The sequence below is a fragment of the Lithobates pipiens genome, unplaced genomic scaffold (genome assembly GCF_037356315.1).
Source record: "Lithobates pipiens isolate NorthernLeopardFrog02 unplaced genomic scaffold, aLitPip1_a1.2 Scaffold_22, whole genome shotgun sequence".
NCBI lineage: Eukaryota > Metazoa > Chordata > Amphibia > Anura > Ranidae > Lithobates > Lithobates pipiens.
Window position 1 is genome coordinate 45,265,982 of NW_027507784.1, and position 19,365 is coordinate 45,285,346.

A 19,365-nucleotide genomic window follows, 5' to 3' on the forward strand; every position below is an offset into this window, starting at 1 on the left:
GTATAGGACGTCGTTTTCTAGTCCCGTCGTACGTGCCGTTCACGTCATCGCGCACGGTTTCAGCGGACTGTTCATTCGTCGTGTGTGGGCAAGTCCGTCCATGCTAATTTTGAGCGGACTGTCCGCTGAAACTGTTTGACGAACAAAGTTGAGCGAACAGTCCCCGCGTGTGTACGCGGCCTTAGACAAATTCCACTCCCCACACTTAATAGTAGGGGGCGATTTCAACCTAGCAGCACTAGATAGGAGCAGAGTAGTCCCATCCTCTAAAGCATTCCCCAAATCATTAAATCGTACACTATACATTCATCAACCGGTAGATACATGGAGAGCACACAATGTAGGTATCAAAGCTTACACATTTTACTTTCACCCACATGATAGCTTCGCACGGCTGGACTATAATTTTTTTTTGGCCCCAGTCCTCCTAGCCAATTCCTCAAAAGCAGAGATCTACCCATGTCCCTGGTCAGACCACCACATAGTCTCCTTCAACACATCACATACAGGCCTAGCAGCCACAACACATCAATGGCGAATAAATGATTCCCTTCTAACTGACCAAATGATCACTCAACAACTCTCATCTCACCTTGAACAATATTTCACACAAAATACAGCCCCAGTCATGCCACCCACAACTTTATGGATGGCACACAAGGCAGTTATGAGAGGCCATTTGATCAATATAGCTGATATAAGATCTCTCACCAAAGAACTAGATCGCTTATACTATGGAAACAATCAAAATCCCTCTTGTGATCTCTTTAACGAAATTCAAGAAAAACGCACAGCCTACACACGATCGGAATTGATGTAGGCACGAGCCTACACACGGTCACATCAAATTCCGATCGTTTATAACGCGTTGACATACAACACATACGACGTGACTAGAAAAAGGAAGTTCAATAGCCAGTAGCCAATAGCTTCCGTCTCGTAGTTGAATCTGAGCATGCGTGATTTTTGGCGTGTCAGAATTGCATACACACGATCGGAATTACCGATAGAAAGTTTTTCCGTTGGGAAAATTGAGAACATGCTATCAATTTTTGGCTGGCGGAAATTCGGACAGCTAAATTCTGATGGATCATGCACATGGTCGCATTTTTCGATGAAAAGCTCTCATCTGTCTTTTTCTGTCCGGAATTCCAATCGTGGGTACGCGGCATTAGACACGTTACTTACATCAGACATGGAAAAAGCCCTTAGATGGTCTAAAGCTAGATTCTTTCTATATAGCAATTCATACTCTACTATGTTTAATCAAACTACAAAACCTCCCCACACCTATAAATTAAGAAATTCATAAGGTAAATTAATATCCCATCCCAAAGGAGTTATGAACATATTTTTTGACTTTAATAAAAAACTTCTCTCCACTCCTCAATCATCACCTAAGCAATCCTCACTACATGATATTATACTCCCCACTCTTTCTAACCAACCAACAGAAACCTTTAACGCCCCATATTCAGACATACAGTGGTGTGAAAAAGTGTTTGCCCCCTTCCTCATTTCCTGTTCCTTTGCATGTTTGTCACACTTAAGTGTTTCGGAACATCAAACCAATTTAAACAATATTCAAGGACAACACAAGTAAACACAAAATGCAATTTGTAAATGAAGGTGTTTATTATTAAAGGTGAAAAAAAATCCAATCCATTATGGCCCTGTGTGAAAAAGTTATTGCCCCCCTTGTTAAAACATACTATAACTGTGGTTGTCCACACCTGAGTTCAATTTCTCTAGCCACACCCAGGCCTGATTATTGCCACACCTGTTCACAATCAAGGCATCACTTAAATAGGAGCTGCTTGACACAGTAAGGTCCACCAGAAGATCCTTAAAAGCTACACATCATGCCGAGACCCAAAGAAATTCAGGAACAATTGAGAAAGAAAGTAATTGAGATCTATCAGTCTGGAAAGGGTTATAAAGCCATTTCCAAAGCTTTGGGAATCCAGCGAACCACAGTGAGAGCCATTATCCACAAATGGCGAAGACATGGAACAGTGGTGAACCTTCCCAGGAGTGGCCGGCCGCCCAAAATTACCCCAAGAGCGCAGCGACGACTCATCCAAGAGGTCACAAAAGACCCCACAACAACGTCCAAGGAACTGCAGGCCTCACTTGCCTCAGTTAAGGTCAGCGTTCATGCCTCCACCATCAGGAAAAGACTGGGCAAAAATGGCCTGCATGGCAGAGTTCCAAGGAGAAAACCACTGCTGAGCAAAAAGAACATCAAAGCTCGTCTCAATTTCTCCACAACACATCTTGATGATCCCCAAGACTTTTGGGACAACATTCTGTGGACTGATGAGACAAAAGTGGAACTCTTTGGAAGGTGTGTATCCAAGTATATCTGGCGTAGAAGGAACACTGCATTTCATAAAAAGAACATTATACCAACAGTAAAATATGGTGGTGGTAGTGTGATGGTCTGGGGCTGTTTTGCTGCTTCAGGACCTGGAAGACTTGCCGTGATAAAAGGAACTATGAATTCTGCTGTCTACCAAGAGATCCTGAAGGAGAATGTCCGACCATCTGTTCGTGTACTCAAGCTGAAACGAACTTGGGTTCTGCAGCAGGACAATGATCCTAAACACACCAGCAAGTCCACCACCGAATGGCTGAAGAAAAACAAAATGAAGACTTTGGAGTGGCCTAGCCAAAGTCCTGACCTGAATCCTATTGAGATGTTGTGGTATGACCTTAAAAAGGCCGTTCATGCTCGAAAACCCTCCAATGTAACTGAATTAGGACAATTCTGCAAAGATGAGTGGGCCAAAATTCCTCCAGGACGCTGTAAAAGCCTCATTGCACGTTATCGCAAACGCTTGGTTGCAGTTGTTGCTGCTAAGGGTGGCCCAACCAGTTATTAGGTTTAGGGGGCAATCACTTTTTCACACAGGGCCATAAAGGTTTGGATTTTTTTTCACCTTTAATAATAAACACCTTCATTTACAAAATGCATTTTGTGTTTACTTGTGTTGTCCTTGACTATTGTTTAAATTGGTTTGATGTTCCGAAACACTTAAGTGTGACAAACATGCAAAGGAACAGGAAATGAGGAAGGGGGCAAACACTTTTTCACACCACTGTAGAAATCAATAGAATTATAGGCTCTTTAAAATCCTCTACAGCTCCAGGCCCTGATGGTTACTCCACATCTTATTATAAAAAATTTGTTTCCACATTAACCCCTCACCTTACAAAATTATACAACCATATCCTACAAGGAAACCATTTCCCATCAGAAAATGCTCCTAGCAAACATGTCCCTTCTACCTAAACCAAATAAATATCATTCCATTCCACAAAATTATTGCCCAATTTCAGTCATTGACAATGATCTAAAAATATTTGGCCTCATGCTAGCTGATAGACTAGCTTCAGTTATTTCCCCATTAATTGATCCAGATCAAACAGGATTCGCTCCAAATAGACAAATAATGCCGCGTAACGACCGGTTTTCCAGTCGGAATAAACTGAAGGTTTTTCCGACGGAGTTCCGACGGAGTTACGCTGAAACTGTCTTGCGTACACACGATCACACCAAAGTCCGATCATCAAGAACACGGTGACGTACAACACGTACGACCGGACTACAAAAAGGAAGTTCAATAGCCTCCGCCTCGTACTAGCTTCAGAGCATGCATTGTTTTTGGTCCGTCAGAACAGCATACAGACGAGTGGTTTTCCCGATAGGAATTTGTTCAGATGGAAATATCTAAAACATGTTCTATTTCTAGGTCCGTCAGAATTTTCGAAAAAAAAAGTCTGATGAGGCATACACACGAATATACTATGAAAAGCTTCCGTCTGACTTTTTCTGTCGGACATTACTCTCGTGTGCGGCATAAAAGATAACATAAGATTAACTACAAAAATCATCCAAGACTCTAATCTACACTCCACTTTAACACTCCTACTCAGTCTTGATATTCACAAAGCCTTCAACAGCGTTATCTGGTCATACCTAGACACATTACTCCCACAATATGGTATAAACAGTGAATTAATACATGGTTTCAAAGCCCTTTACCATGACCCACAAACACGCATCAAACTCTCCGGCAGGGGCGGATCCAGGGGGGGGGCAACGGGTCAATTGCCCCCTCCGAGAATACCGCCAGCTAATGACAGCACGGCCGGTTCCGCGGGTCCAATCGCAGCCGGTTCCGCGGGTACCCGCGGCCGGTTCCGCGGGTCCAATCGCGGCCGGTTCCGCGGGTACCCGCGGGCCGGTTCCGCGGGTCCAATCGCGGCCGGTTCCGCGGGCCGGTTCCGCTGGTCCAATCGCGGCCGGTTCCGAGGGTACCCGCGGCCGGTTCCGCGGGTCCAATCGCGGTCGGTTCCGCGGGTACCCGCGCGGCCGGTTCCGCGGGTACCCGCGCTGAGTGGACGGGTGAGGGGGGGGGGCAGCTGGGCGGCTTAGGAGGGCTGCTGGCCAATCAGGAAGCCAGCAGGCAGGGGAGCAGGGAGATGACATCATCTCTCACTGCCCTGCATCCCTCCAGTTCCACCCTCACTGTGTAGGAAGCTGTGTGCAGCAGAGAGATTGCATCATCTCTCTGCTGCCTATCTTCACTCTGGGACCCAACAAAAGACCACCAGTAGGTGACAATCCGCAGTGTGTGGCAGGCTACGTGGCAAGTGGCAATCCGCAATGTGTGGCAGACTACGTGGCAAGTGGCAATCCGCAATGTGTGGCAGACTACGTGGCAAGTGGCAATCCACAATGTGTGGCAGGTGACGTGGCAAGTGACAATCCGCAATGTGTGGCAGGTGACGTGGCAAGTGACAATCCGCAATGTGTGGCAGACTACGTGGCAAGTGGCAATCCGCAATGTGTGGCAGGTGACGTGGCAAGTGACAATCCGCAATGTGTGGCAGGCAACGTGGCAAGTGACAATCCGCAATGTGTGGCAGGTGACGTGGCAAGTGACAATCCGCAATGTGTGGCAGACTACGTGGCAAGTGGCAATCCGCAATGTGTGGCAGGTGACGTGGCAAGTGACAATCCGCAATGTGTGGCAGGCTACGTGGCAAGTGGCAATCCGCAATGTGTGGCAGGCAACGTGGCAAGTGACAATCCGCAATGTGTGGCAGGTGACGTGGCAAGTGACAATCCGCAATGTGTGGCAGACTACGTGGCAAGTGGCAATCCGCAATGTGTGGCAGGTGACGTGGCAAGTGACAATCCGCAATGTGTGGCAGGCTACGTGGCAAGTGGCAATCCGCAATGTGTGGCAGGCAACGTGGCAAGTGACAATCCGCAATGTGTGGCAGGTGACGTGGCAAGTGGCAATCCACAATGTGTGGCAGGCAACGTGGCAAGTGACAATCCGCAATGTGTGGCAGGTGACGTGGCAAGTGACAATCCCCAATGTGTGGCAGGTGACGTGGCAAGTGGCAATCCGCAATGTGGGTCAGGCAACGTGGCAAGTGACAATCCGCAATGTGTGGCAGGTGACGTGGCAAGTGGCAATCCGCAATGTGTGGCAGGCTACGTGGCAATCCACATCTGGTGGCAGGCGACGTGGCAAGTGACAATCCGCAATGTGTGGCAGGTGACGTGGCAAGTCACAATCCGCAATGTGTGGCAGGTGACGTGGCAAGTGGCAATCTGCAATGTGTGGCAGGCTACGTGGCAAGTGACAATCCGCAATGTGTGGCAGGTGACGTGGCAAGTGACAATCCGCATTTGGTGACAAGTGACGTGGCAAGTGACAATCCACATTTGGTGGCAGGCGACATGGCAAGTGACATCCTCAGGGCTCCCACTGATTCTGCAATATGGTGAGTTGAACCATTTAATTTTATATTACAATGTATTAATAGAAATAATGCGCTTCAATCATCCTGACACCATAACAACCATGGTGCCGTAATGATTGAAGCGCCAATACCAGCCATTTCCCATATAAATTGCCCCCCAAAAAACATATTTTATAGCAGTGCCCCTCCCGAGATTAGACTCTGGATCCGCCCCTGCTCTCCGGTAATAATTCAGACTTTTTCCTATTAAGCAGGGGCACCAGGCAAGGGTGCCCACTGTCCCCACTCCTCTTTGCCTTGGCAATAGAGCCCCTTGCCTGTGTGATCCGAAATAGCACAGATATCAAAGGATGCACTAAAGGATCCAAAGAATTCAAACTAAGCCCTTTTTCTAACCAAACCTCTTATCTCCCTACCAAATCTGACAAAAACTTTAGACATATTTCCCGATCTGACAAGTTTAATCGTAAAATTAGATAAATTAGCAGCCCTACCCATCAATAATCCACCAGCATTAATATCAGCACATAAAGATAGATTTCCATTCAATTGGCGCACTGATTCATTCAGATACCTAGGAATCCATATCACTCCCTCATACAAAACCTTTTTTCATGTTTTTCAATTACCCACCATTATTTAACAACATCAAACACTTAATACTTAAATACTTAAATTATGGTCATCATATCAAATTTAATTCATGGGAAGAATCGTAGCTATGAAAATGGTTATACTACCCAAACTTTTTTTTTTTTTCAGATCACTTCCTCTTTTAATACCCAAAAACACATTAGATTCACTCCAAAGAGAAATCAACAAGTTTGGCAAAACAAAAAACCCAGGATTCGCTACTCCTTGATGTTTAGGCCCAAACTAAAAGGAGGTCTAAGTTTCCCAAACTTATGACTATATTACTTGTCAGCTAGATTCACCCAATTAGCACAATGGTATGCCCCCTTCACTCAAATCCCCTGGCTCTTATTCAAAGAACAATCTGTCCTTCCTTACCACCTACAAGGTCTACTTTGGACCAAGTCTATCTTACCACAAAAAATAAGACCATTAAAAACAATTGTAACACATACCTTACAACTGTGGAATAGACACAATAACAAATGTAACATGTCTTCAGACATCCCTCCCCTAGCATCCTTCCAAGGGGACCCCCACTTCACTGCCTTAGACAATAACCAAAACTCATTAACCATTTGGCAACTTCACAACCTAACAGACTTAAAATCACTTACCCATAACAATGAATTTCTCTCTTTCAATGAGCTACAAGCAAAATATAACCTTGCACTTACAGAACATGAAAATTACACAAAGATTAAACAGTTCTACCAAAAATATTATCCACTTACTCTCCATACCCCCTTTTCACAATTTGAACAGATTTGCATTTCCTCCCCACGAGATAAAGGATTCATTTCCATACATTATAAAAGCCTAAACAAATTCAATATGCCAGAAAAATCACACCCTACGCTACAATAGCAGCGCCTAGAGGCGATTCAGTTTGCATTGTGCGCTATACAAGTATTTCATTCATTCATTCATTCACAACGGGAATCCGACCTAAACTTATCATTCTCACTTGAATAATGGGATACTATATTCGAACATTTACACAAATGCACCAAAACAACCTCTATCAGAGAATCGGCCACTAAACTACTTTATAGATGGTGTCTTACCCCTGACAAAATCAAATCATTTTACCCATCAACATCCCCCCGCCCCCTCTGTTTCAGGGGCTGCCCCACACAAGGGACACTATTACATACATTTTGGGACTGTACCCATCTAACAAATATATGACACAAGGCAAGTCTTATGATAGAACGAATTTCAGGTAGAAAAATTCCACTAACATCTCAAATATGTCTATTATTCACCCCCCATACAAGATATATCAATAGCCAGTTCCAGATTAATTCACTTTATTCAGCTCTATTCACTGGACCATAGCTTTCAACTGGCGCTTATCTAACATGCCATGGCCGCAGGTACCGTATGGTAAATACTAAATTATCAGAACAGATACACCATACGACACAATGCATATCTACAAAAAGAAATGGACTCCATGGGAAACTTCACTACTGGTTTGATGTTTACTACTGTTTTATCTAAACACTTCTAAAAACTATACTCACAAATATATTGTGTACTTATGGTACTATCAAATAGTTGTCTTTTCCCATATGATTTATCACATGCTGATGTATAATCAAAAACTGCTTCCTCACCTGTACCTTCTTTCCCACTGTATATACCATGTATCATGACCTTATCCTTAATAAAAACCATTTGTAAACAAAAAAAAATAATCTGCAAATTTGCAATGCTAGATCAAAACTAACAAAAAAAATAAAAAAAAAATAATAATATATATCATTGAAACACAGAAAATAAAATTTTTGAAACACAATACAGAGAAGGAGGGGGATGATGTCACTCATAAAAATAAGGGACAACTCACTCAATATTTGGTCCCATGAGTCTTCTGGTTTGCATCTGGAAAATCCAGAATATTTTATTTTACAGAGGAATCTGAATAAAAATCACCTCCTGTCTTTGGGCATCTTACTCCCTCAATAGCCTAGTTACGGATAGCTGCAGGATCACCCCCATGACATTTGTTAAAATGCTTAGCAATATTCAAATGTTTTTTTTCAGTATCATACAAATGGTAATGGGGGTGATCCAGCAGCCTTCTTTTTTTTCTTTTTTTACCATGTAACGTGGTAAAGTTTGCCCTTTATATTGTGTTAATAATGATGTATGTGTAACTTGTATGCAGTATGTATGCATTTCATCCATGTATCTATCTGTTTGCCTGGTTACATTTCTGTATAATGTACCAATTACGGAAAGCGTTAATATGAATTTTATGCTACAGCTACTTTTACTTTAATGGAGATCGATGGACCTTCCAAGCTGGTTGCTGGAGAAGAAACATCTCTATACTGTAAAGCCACCAAATGCCCAGAGAACACGAGTGTGACTTGGCTGGAGAAGAGAGAAGGACAAGTCTATGAGATCCCAGAGTCCCATGGAGGAGATAAGGAGGAAGAGGAGAGACTGATGGACACACAGTATGGGGTCATATCATGCAGAGACGGACCAAACTACACATCTTTACTGAAGTTCAGACCCAACGTGACCAATCACAAAGATGTGACCTTCATCTGTAGATATAGCTGTGGAAAATGGAGGCAAGAGAAAACATTCCACTGCAGAGCTATTTGTGGTGAGCAGTTTCTATGAAGGTGTATATAAGGTAGAACTTTTTGTCTTTAGTTTTGGATAGAGTAAAGCTGGGTACACACTTTCAGTTATTTTTGTTTTAAGTAGCTGGTAGAAAGAAAAATAAAACTGACCGATTGCTGCATCAACTCAAGCAATGTTGATGCAGTGATCTCTACCGTTGAGACATTGAATTCTGACAGCGGGGACACCAACCCCCCCCCCCCCACCACTAAGCACTGATCAGAGCTCACAGCCATTGGCTGATCGAATACTGGTTTTCCAGCATGCCCATTCGACAGAAGCCAGTCATTAGACCAACTTCTGTAGAACAGATAGCTGTACACAAAGACCAAAGCTGTACACATGGATTTTCGCCCAGTGTGTATCGGGCTGAAAGTTATATGGTTAATAAGGTTGAAAAAAGACATACATCCATTTAGTTCAAACAATAAAACAAAATAAAAAAAATAGAAAACCTAAAAAATAAAAATAAATAGAAAACCTCCATGTACAGAACCGTATACTCACAGTATATTCAGAGGAAGGCAAAAGAAACCCTATGAAGTATTATTCAATTTCACTCCTACTGGGTAGAAAAAAATATCCTTTCTAAGCCCCTGATGACAATTCCCAGGATCAACAATCCCTGGTGTTATTATCTATGAATGCTAATATCCATTTATATTTTGTACTTTTAGGATCCAGATCCTTTTTAAAACAATCTACCAAGTTGGTCAGAACTAATTCTTGAGCCTGGGTTCACACTATTGCAAATTGGATGTGGGTTTCCCCGCATACAATTCACATGTCAGGAGATTATGACCGTCTCTCTATGGAACCGTTCTACACATCTCCGGAGCGGCTCCAGTGCGAATTACACAGGAGTCCTCTGCGTCTTCTGGTCCCTTTCAGGTCCGAATTCAGCCAAATATTTGTGCTGAAATCGAACCTGAAATGGTGAACAGGGACGCACTGGAACCCTGCTGTGAGCTACTCCTTGCTGCAGTGTGAACCCAGCCTTAGGGAATCTATTCCATATTTTTACAGTGAAGAAGCCTCTTGCATGATTTACGTGGCTCTGTGGCTCTGTGGGGAAAATTCACCTGCTATCCTGGTTACAACCTAAATTGATTGATAATTGATTCTACAAATTATCTGTTGCCAATAATTTATGGCATAGTCTGTAATAGGCATAATAAAAGTTTTAATGCTATGTGGAAAACTTTTAAGCAAAATAGGCACCTCTGAAGACTTTGAAGTTTTAGCAAAGGCTTGAGAGTGTATGTATTGGGCTCAAATATATGGTGGTATTTTCAATATTGCCACCAAAGTTTAGCCAACACTTTAAGATCAGGACTAATACAGATTTTAAAAATACATTTTCATTTCATGTGTCCAACCAGTAGGTGGTGCTCCAGGGTCCTTTTTCACGTATTTACCAGACTTATTGTAACTGCTCTGCTGAAAAAAAAACTGTTTACAGACCATAATATTTGACATTGAAAAATGTCAAATATTTACTCTGCTTTGGCATTCCACATTCATCCATCACTTTGGTAATGATTTTATTAATGTCATTGAAAGCCCCCAACTGCTGACAGTAGCTAGTGACAGTGGGGATGGCTCACATTTAATAATCTTTCCAATTGTGTCATTTAACGATTTGATTCCAGTGTCCAAGGGATGTGCTGGCTTCTGATTGGCCACAGCGGGAATAATTAGAGATCATTAGATGAGCCTCCAACTGTCACCAGTGGATGATTTTAAAAATATCAGTAAGTGATTGGGTAAACGGGAACTCTGATACATAGTAAAGTTTCAAAATGTTATTGAACTTTAGCCAACTACTTTCCTTAACCAAGTAAGCATTAGAAAAAGGACAGCACTGTCAATCTTTAATCAAACTGATTTTCCAAGTGATAGAACTTTGAATTTGTAATTAGATTTTATTCCATGGTAACAGTTATCTTCACAATCATTTAAATTTTTATGCATTGCTCTTCAGCAAAGCTTCAGATGTTACAGCCAATATCAAGAACTCTAACTGGCTCTGGGGAGTTGAAGTATTCAATCACTCTGGAGAAATTTTATCCCCGAGACATCACACTTAGATGGACACATGGAGTGGGGGAGCCGCACCAAGCCTTACCATCCACAGAGACATTCACAGATATTCCTGATGGGACCTATAGTGTCTGCAGTGAAGTCACAATTTCCGAGGAGCTCCTGAAGGATCCAGAATTCAGAGTACAAGTGAGCTGGGAGCATGAATCTCTGGACACTCTGGGCTATAAGGATCTATCTATCAGAGACTCAGGTGAGTTACATGAGGTTCTTTGGAAAATAACAACAAATATATACAGCTAAAAGCAATATTCATTACTAAAAAACAAAACAAAAAAACCCCCAAAGAACAAAACAAGCTTTTCCAGCTGCTAAAAGGTTAGTTCACCCAAAAGTGATATTTAGTTATAAATGCAGCCTGGTGGTCTAAGTCAGCCCCTGGCCTTTTATACATCTTGGATATTCCCAACAGTGAGACCTTCTTCCCAACTCTATTCCCGACCACCTTGGTGTGCCTAACCAACTTCATAAACCTCTGATCAACACAACGGGCAATAAAAACATTTTTAAATAGTTTGTCTTCTCCTTTGGGGTCAGTGGGTGGAGCTCCCTTAAAGTGGAAGTAAACCCTTCTATCATTTTCAGTCAAGGAAGCTGCCATCTTGGCCTCTAATGATTCTTCAACTGCCATAATGCTGCACATGTGATCAGTTATGAAACCAGCCATTGGCTGGTTTGAAAGTTTGGTTGAGAGCACAACCAATGTGAAAGTTAGCATTTCCGGCATGCCGGGAATGTAAGTGTTTTTTGAAACTGGGTTTACTCCCGCTTTAACTTTTCATATTTTCCAGAGACTTGTTAACGTTTCTGTTGTAACAGGTATATTTAGACCCCTCTGTTTAGTGTGTCCCTTAACGGCCCATACACACAATCAGAAAATCCTACCAAAAATATGGCTTTCACAGTGTTTGTATGGTAATCTGATTGGTAGTACTGAGCTTTTGAGAGCCGATCTGATATTATCCGATCGGACAAGCAGGAAAATTCTTCTCGTACGATACCCCCGTTTTACGAATTTAGTTTGACCAGTATAGTTGCCAAATACAAGACAAATACACTACAACACATTACATCACTTCCAAATTTTGGTGGTCCGGTTTCATCCGATCTCCCCATAGAGGAGAGCCGGGATCTGACAGGTCAGTCTCTGCACAATGAGCGGAGACGGAGCTGTCACCTGCCTGCTCAGCTGGGATCAGCACAACGATCCCCTAGAGAGCAAGCAGAGTCTGTCAAAACGGACGTACCCTGTGTGAAAGGGGCCTTAGTAAACTCTTCAGGTTCGACATTAGATTAGCATGCAAAAAAGAAACCGATGATCATTTGTCCAATAATCTCACTGTCTGTACCAGGCATAACTCTAGTCTTTGAGAGCCCCCATGCTGGAGCATATATAGCAAAGGATAAATTGAGGGCAGACTTGCCTGGATTTCTCCATAAAGGACACATTGGAAGTCTTCAGCTGCCATTGCACTGTGCTTGGCATTAGGGATGAGCCGAACACCCCCCGGTTCGGTTCGCAGCAGAACATGCGAACAAGAAAAAAATTAGTTTGAACACGCGAACACCATTAAAGTCTATGGGACACGAACATGAATAATCAAAAGTGCAAATTTTAAAGGCTTATATGCAAGTTATTGTCATAAAAAGAGGACAGGACCACTCGGTGACCCCGCCCCCCGACGCACAGGGACTTCCCTATGGCTTTCCCTGTGGTGTCAAATGGGGGGCGGGGTTACTCATTTACGTAAACAGGTGACCCCACCTCCCTCTGACACCACGGGCAAAGCCATAGGGAAGTCCCCATGCGTCAGAGGGGAGTGGGGCCAACCGGTGATCCTGCCGTCAGTTATATAAGAGCTGTCACAAGAACAGAAGCGCCACACAGCGGGAGATTCCTATTGAGGCAGATCGTTCGGGGAAGCGGGGAAGGAGAAGCCAGAGGAAGATGACGGAGGAGAAGACCGGAGGAAGAAGCAGAGGACCAGAGGAAGAAGCAGAGGAAGATAGAGGAAGAAGCGGGGGAAGAACTAGATGGAAGAAGAAGAAAACCAAAGGAAGACCAGAAGAAGATGGAAGAAGAATCGGGGAAAGAAGAAGACATTAATAAAGGAATTGTCAAAAACCGGCTATTATCTTTTTTAACATTTTTGACACTTTTTTGTGAAATGGTAGGGGTACATTTGTACCCCATTACCAATTCACATGGGGGGTGGGATCTGGGGGTCCCCTTGCAACTAGCGGGCAAGGGTTGTGGGGATGTAGCTCTTGTCCCCATCAACATGGGAACATGGTACTTTGGGGGCTACCTCAAAGCACCCTCTCCATGTTGAGGGCATGTGGCCTGGTATGGTTCAGGAGGCTCTTTTCCTGCGGGCTGCCAGGTTGCGTGCTCGGATAAGCGCCTGGTATGGATTTTTGGGGGGACTCTCATGCAACTTTTTTTAAAATTTTGAGCGGGGTAATATCGGGTCTGGTATGGATTTTGAGGGGGACCCCTACGCCATTTTAAAAAAAAATTGGCGTAGGGTTCCCCTTAATATCCATACCAGACTTGAAGGAACTGGGATGGAATTTGGTGGGGATCCCTACGCATTTTTTTTTTACATTTTGGTTCGGGGTTTCCCTTAATAATATTCATACCACCCCCAAAATGCCAGGAGCGACAATTCATTATAGCTGCGAGTACTTTTAAATTACTCTTTTTTTTCCTAGAAATGTCATTTTGCTATCGGACTGTTCTAAACATGGGAAACATGCTCCCCTTCACTGGCATGCTATATACACCCCCCAGGTATGAAATTTAAAAGAATATTTCATTCTTATTTTTTCACTTTAAGCAATATTAAAATCACTGCCCCCGAAAAAACTGACGTTTTTAAAACTTTTTTTTGCGTTGATAAATGCCCCCTAGGGCAGGACCCAGGTCCCCAAACACTTTTTATAACATTAACTTGCATATTAACCATTAAAATTAGCACTTTTGATTTCTCCAATAGACTTTTAAAGGGTGTTCCATGGCTTTCAAATTTGGCGCAAACACCCCAAATTGTTCGCTATTTTGCGAACGGGCGAAGAGCCAATGTTCGACCTGAACATAAAGCTCATCCCTACTTGGCATCTCCAGGTATACCCACCTTCAATTTATCCATTGCTATATATGCTCCAACATTGAGCCTCTCATAGACTAGATTGAGGGACCACCAGGGCCGTGACAAGTGGTGGGCAGAAAGGAGAAGCGCCCTGGGCGCAGTAGTACATGAAGGGTAAAGGGCACACTGGACCCGCTCTGTTCTGAATCTGCCTCACTGACATTAGTGAAGGTAGTATCACTGCTGTCAGACAGAGCAGGGAACTTGATAGCTGCTGGAAGGAGGAGACTCCCAGATAGCAAGGATAATTGGCCACAAATTTGTGGCAGTGTCAGAAGTGCACACAGGGTGGGCACACCTTAATCGCCTAATGTGCATTAGCATGAGTGGCTGACCCCTCTTGCAGCATTGCTGGATTCCCTTCTCTCCTGAAGCACTAGTAGGAGGAGAAACCGCCGCAACCTAGATGGGGTAAGTGCGGGGCTGGTGACCAACCTGGGTGGGGGGGGGGGGGTGTAGGCTGGATTGCTTGTCTATTAAGACCCCTAATAATTCACCTAAGAGCCCCCCCCCCCCACCCTCCAAGAAGCACTGTGAAAAAAAATTGCAATAAATAAAAAAAGTAAAGATAATTCAAAATGTAAAATATAATACAAAAAAATGAAGGGCTCATTTACATGGGTTCTCTGTGTGTGTATGCCTACTTATATACATCCATACACACACACATGTGCATTTGAACTTTGGGATTGCACACCGTAATGCAATAGGCTGTGAGCATGGGCAGTGTTGAATTGTATATTTTGTTAACTTGCTGCACATTTTCACTGGCAAGTTGCACACTAGCAGAACACTTGAAGCTCCAATTTGCAGCAAGTTTGCATGAGAAGTCTCTAGCAAGAGCAAAGTTGCAGTGGTGAGTCTGCAGCAAGAACTCTGCAAGTCTACAGCATGAAAATTCAGCCACAGTGACCCCCTTTGGTGGAAGGACTATTGCACAACATAATTGAAGCAGAACTTGCAGCAGACTTGCGGTATGTTTGCAAATAAATTTGATCTGGAGTCATTCAATGCGGACTTGCTGCAATTGTGCAACAAAATTGTGAAGCCTGGCAAGTCTAGCAATAGCTTAGCACGTCATTTTCAAACTTGCAGCACAATTACTTTCTATATGGGCTGCTCTCTTTTCCCTCCAATAGCAACCTGTGAGCAGAATAAAAGAGGATAGCCACTGAAAACACATCCTTCTGTGTATAGAGTGCTGGGGAGTGAGGGTAGAGCGTCCTTCTGTCCGTTTCCACAGAGCAAAAAAAAAAGTAGCCTTTTGCCAATAACCCACCAGCTCTCCGCATGTTAGGCTCCTGCTAACCTTTACCCCTGTGGAGGCACAAAGCTGCCTGAGCCAGAATAGCAGCATTCCAGGCATTAATAGCACGGAGGAATCCAGCCGAGCCACCACCCGCTATTGTTGTTATTGAAAGGAGAGAGGAAGCAGCTTCAATGTCCTGCAGCCAAGTAATATATGGTCAATGGTATTTCAGAGGAGAGCTTGCTTCTTATAGACTGATAGCATGCACTGTATTTTGGAAAGGGGGGATGGGTTGGAATGGGGGGCTGGGGGCAGTGTCGGGACAAGGTCACCCAGCGCCCAGGGCAAAGATGCCAAACTGCGCCCCCCTTTCCCTTAGGGTTAGGGTCAGGGTGCCCCCTACCCCTGCAATAAACCATTGCGCCAGGGGCACCCGTCCCTCCTGCCCACCCCTTGTCCCGGCCCTGGCTGGGGGGGGTCTGACAGAGATATGTGTTACACAGAGAGATGGAAAAAAACTACATGTAGCACTAACCCCCGAAGGAGCTGCTGAATTTTTCTGGGCTTACCAATTATCTCCTCCAGCTTGCACTCGTTGTCCTTGTCTAGGGGTTCCCAGGGTTGATATTCCAGTAATTGTAGAGACCGACACTTGAATTCCTTGTTAGGATTTTTATTTTGCATAAAACAGTTGAACAAACTCAGTCTCTAATTGGGAATAGAGGGTATAAGGATAAAGTTTAGCTCAGGTGATCGGAACCACTGACTTCAATAAAAGTCTCTCTATCTACACAATCCAGGGAACAGCCACTCGCAACTGGATTCTTTAACTGTTGGATAAATCCTTAAAGTGGGAGTTCCACCAAATACTGCAGCTGCTGACTTTTAAAATAAGGACACTTACCCGCCCAGCGTGCCTGCGATGTCTCGATCGGCTCTCGGGTGCTGCCGCCACCATCTTCGGTATGGGGATCAGGAAGTGGAGCCTTGCGGCTTCACTTCCCGGTTCCCTACTGTGCATGCCCGAGTCGCGCTACGCAATAAGGATGGTCCCCGCTGTCTCTAGGATCCGTGTGTTTCCCAGCAGACAGCGGGTGACGCGCAGGAAGTTGCGTAAATATCCACATATTTTGAGGATATCTATGCCGGAAGTGGGTGCAAATACCTGTACTATACAGGTATCTGCACCCCCCTCCCTCTTGAAAGGTGCCAATTGTGGCGCTGGAGGGGGGGAGGGTTCCAATGAGCAGAAGTTCCACTTTAGGGTGGAGCTCCGCTTTAAGTTTGGGTTTAGCAGCCAACAGGCAATTCTGGCTTTTCAAAGTCTCTCACACAGACTTGGTTGGAAACTTGGAAACTTAGTTACAACTGGAAGGGTAGAACTAGGAACTTTTCTTACTGTACCAGAATCTTTCAGCCGGTCCAGGGATACCGTAAGAATTGTGGATTCAATCAATGTCCATGGCAGCTCAGCTTCCAGGCTCTTACCGAGCAGCCAGCCTTGTGGATGGCTCGCTTACTGAAGAGTCCTCCCCTGGTCATGTGTAGAGTTGCTGGGCCTCTCCAAACCCGAGATGGCACCGAAACACCTTAGAATCCTCCTTCCAGTTACTGCGCCTCGAACTAGCCAGTTCTGAGGCTCGGAAACGGATGTATCTGCACCCCAGGTCATGAGGCCCCCGGGTGCTTGTCATAAGGACCAGGACCACAGAGTCAGCAGGAGAGGGCAGGAGATTGTTGATGCAGAGCGAGCAGTGAGAGATGATGTCATCTTGCTGCTCCCCGCTGCACCTCCGACATTGAAGAGGCTCGGCTGTGAGGGCAGAAGAACAATGATGCAGGGTGGGCGGAGAGCGGGGAGAGATGATGTCATCTCTGCTTGCCCACCCACTCGCTCGCTTCTCTCATACGCCTGCCTGGCTCTCTCATGCAGCCCACCCATTGCACCCATGGCCCAGTGGTTAGGCAGGGACCCCTGCAGAAGAGACTTGGTGCTATGGGTCCCAGATTTAGGGATATAGCCCCAGGAGCAACTCCCCTAGTAACGCCATTGGTGACAGTGCATATTTTTAGCACTGTATTGGTGTCAATGGTTCCCAAAAAAGTGTCAAAATTGTCAGTTAGATGTTTGATTTGTCCGCCGCAATATCGCAGTCCCTCTATAAGTCACTGATCGCCGCCATTACTAGTAAGAAATAAATAAATAAATACAAATTCCAAAAATATATCCCATAGTTTGTAGAAACTATAACCATATACACTATCAATATATCAATATAATCAATATATGCTTACTGGGATTTAAAAAAACAAAAAACTGTAGCAGAATACATATTGCCCTAAATTGATGAAGAAATTCGATTTTTTAAGTTTTTTATTGGATATGTTTTAGAGTAAAAAATATTGTTTTTTTTCCCCAAAATGTTGCTCTTTTTTTGTTTATAGCTCAAAAAATAAAAATGGCAGAGGTGATCAAATACCACTAAAAGAAAGCTCCATTTGTGAGAAAAAAGGACAATTTTATTTGGATACAGCATCTCACGATCGCGCAATTGTCAATTAAAGTAACACAGTGCCGTATTGGATTATGGTGCGGGGTTGTTTTCAGGGGTTGTTTTTCCGGGCCTCTTAGTTCCAGAGAAGTGAATTCTTAAGGCATCATCATACCAAGACATTTTGGACAATTTCATGCTCCCGACTTTGTGAGAACAATCTGAGGGCGGCCCCTTCCTGTTCCAACATGACTGCACACCAGTGCACAAAGCAAGCTCCATAAAGACATAGATGAGCGAGTTTAGGGTGGAGAAACATGACTGGCCTGCAGAGAGTCCTGATCTCAACCCAATAGAACACATTTGGGGTGAATTAGAGCGGAGACTGTAAGCCAGGCCTTCTCATCCAACATCAGTGCCTGACCTCAGAAATGTGCCTGTGGAAGAATGGTCAAACATTCCCATAGACACACTCCTAAGCCTTGTGGACGGCCTTCCCAGAAGAGATGAAGCTATTTATAGCTGTAAAGGTTGGGTCAAACTTGAACCCTACAGACTAAGACTGAGGTGCCATTAAAGGTCATATGGGTGTGAAGGCAGGTGTCCCAATACTTTTGGTAATATAGTACAATAAACGTGAATGCTGCTATATGACCTTATTTGATGAGCAACATCTAATCCCAGCTGGTGCATTTTATAAATGAATTCTCATCTATCAACCCTCTTTATTCGAAGCGATTCTCTGAACCTATAATGGTGAGCTCTCTGTTTAAATCTAATAGCAAATGGCAGAGATCTGTGTATATATATATATATATATATATATATATATATATATATATATATATATATATATATATACACATATATATGGAAGTATTTTGGTGAAACCTTTACCTTTTTAGTCTGCCAGGTAACATCTGATTCCGGACTGTTTATTTATGTATGAAAATGTTGTCATTTTTTAACTTTGTAGATGGGTGGTGGTAATCATTTAGTGAGTTTTTTTATACTGTCTAACGCTCTGTAATAATATTTGTAGTTGGGAAGATACTGAAGAGATTAATAAAAGACCACATAGACGAGTTCTTGCAGGAAAAAAATATTTTAAGCAACAGACAGCATGGACTCATGAAAGTTGTCAAACTTGATTTCTTTTTATGAGGAGCTAAAACCTTGGACAGAGGGGTAGCAGTCGACGTGGTATACTTGGATTTTGCAAAGGCATTTTACACAGTTCCCCACACACGGCTCATGTGTAAGGTAAAGTCTACAGGCTTGGAAATATCAGTTTGTAAATGGATAG

General features: G+C 43.7%; 1 protein-coding gene across 2 annotated transcripts in view; it reads left to right on the forward strand.

Annotated features, from left to right (window-relative positions):
• Positions 1-19,365, forward strand: part of LOC143923717 (uncharacterized) — an 83,743-nt gene that overhangs the window by 60,140 nt on the left and 4,238 nt on the right. For both annotated transcript variants that reach the window (XM_077447527.1, XM_077447529.1), the window contains exons 11-12: positions 8,693-9,043; positions 11,048-11,359. In XM_077447527.1, the coding sequence (XP_077303653.1) occupies positions 8,693-9,043; positions 11,048-11,359 (663 nt within the window). The remainder of the gene's footprint in view (positions 1-8,692; positions 9,044-11,047; positions 11,360-19,365) is intronic.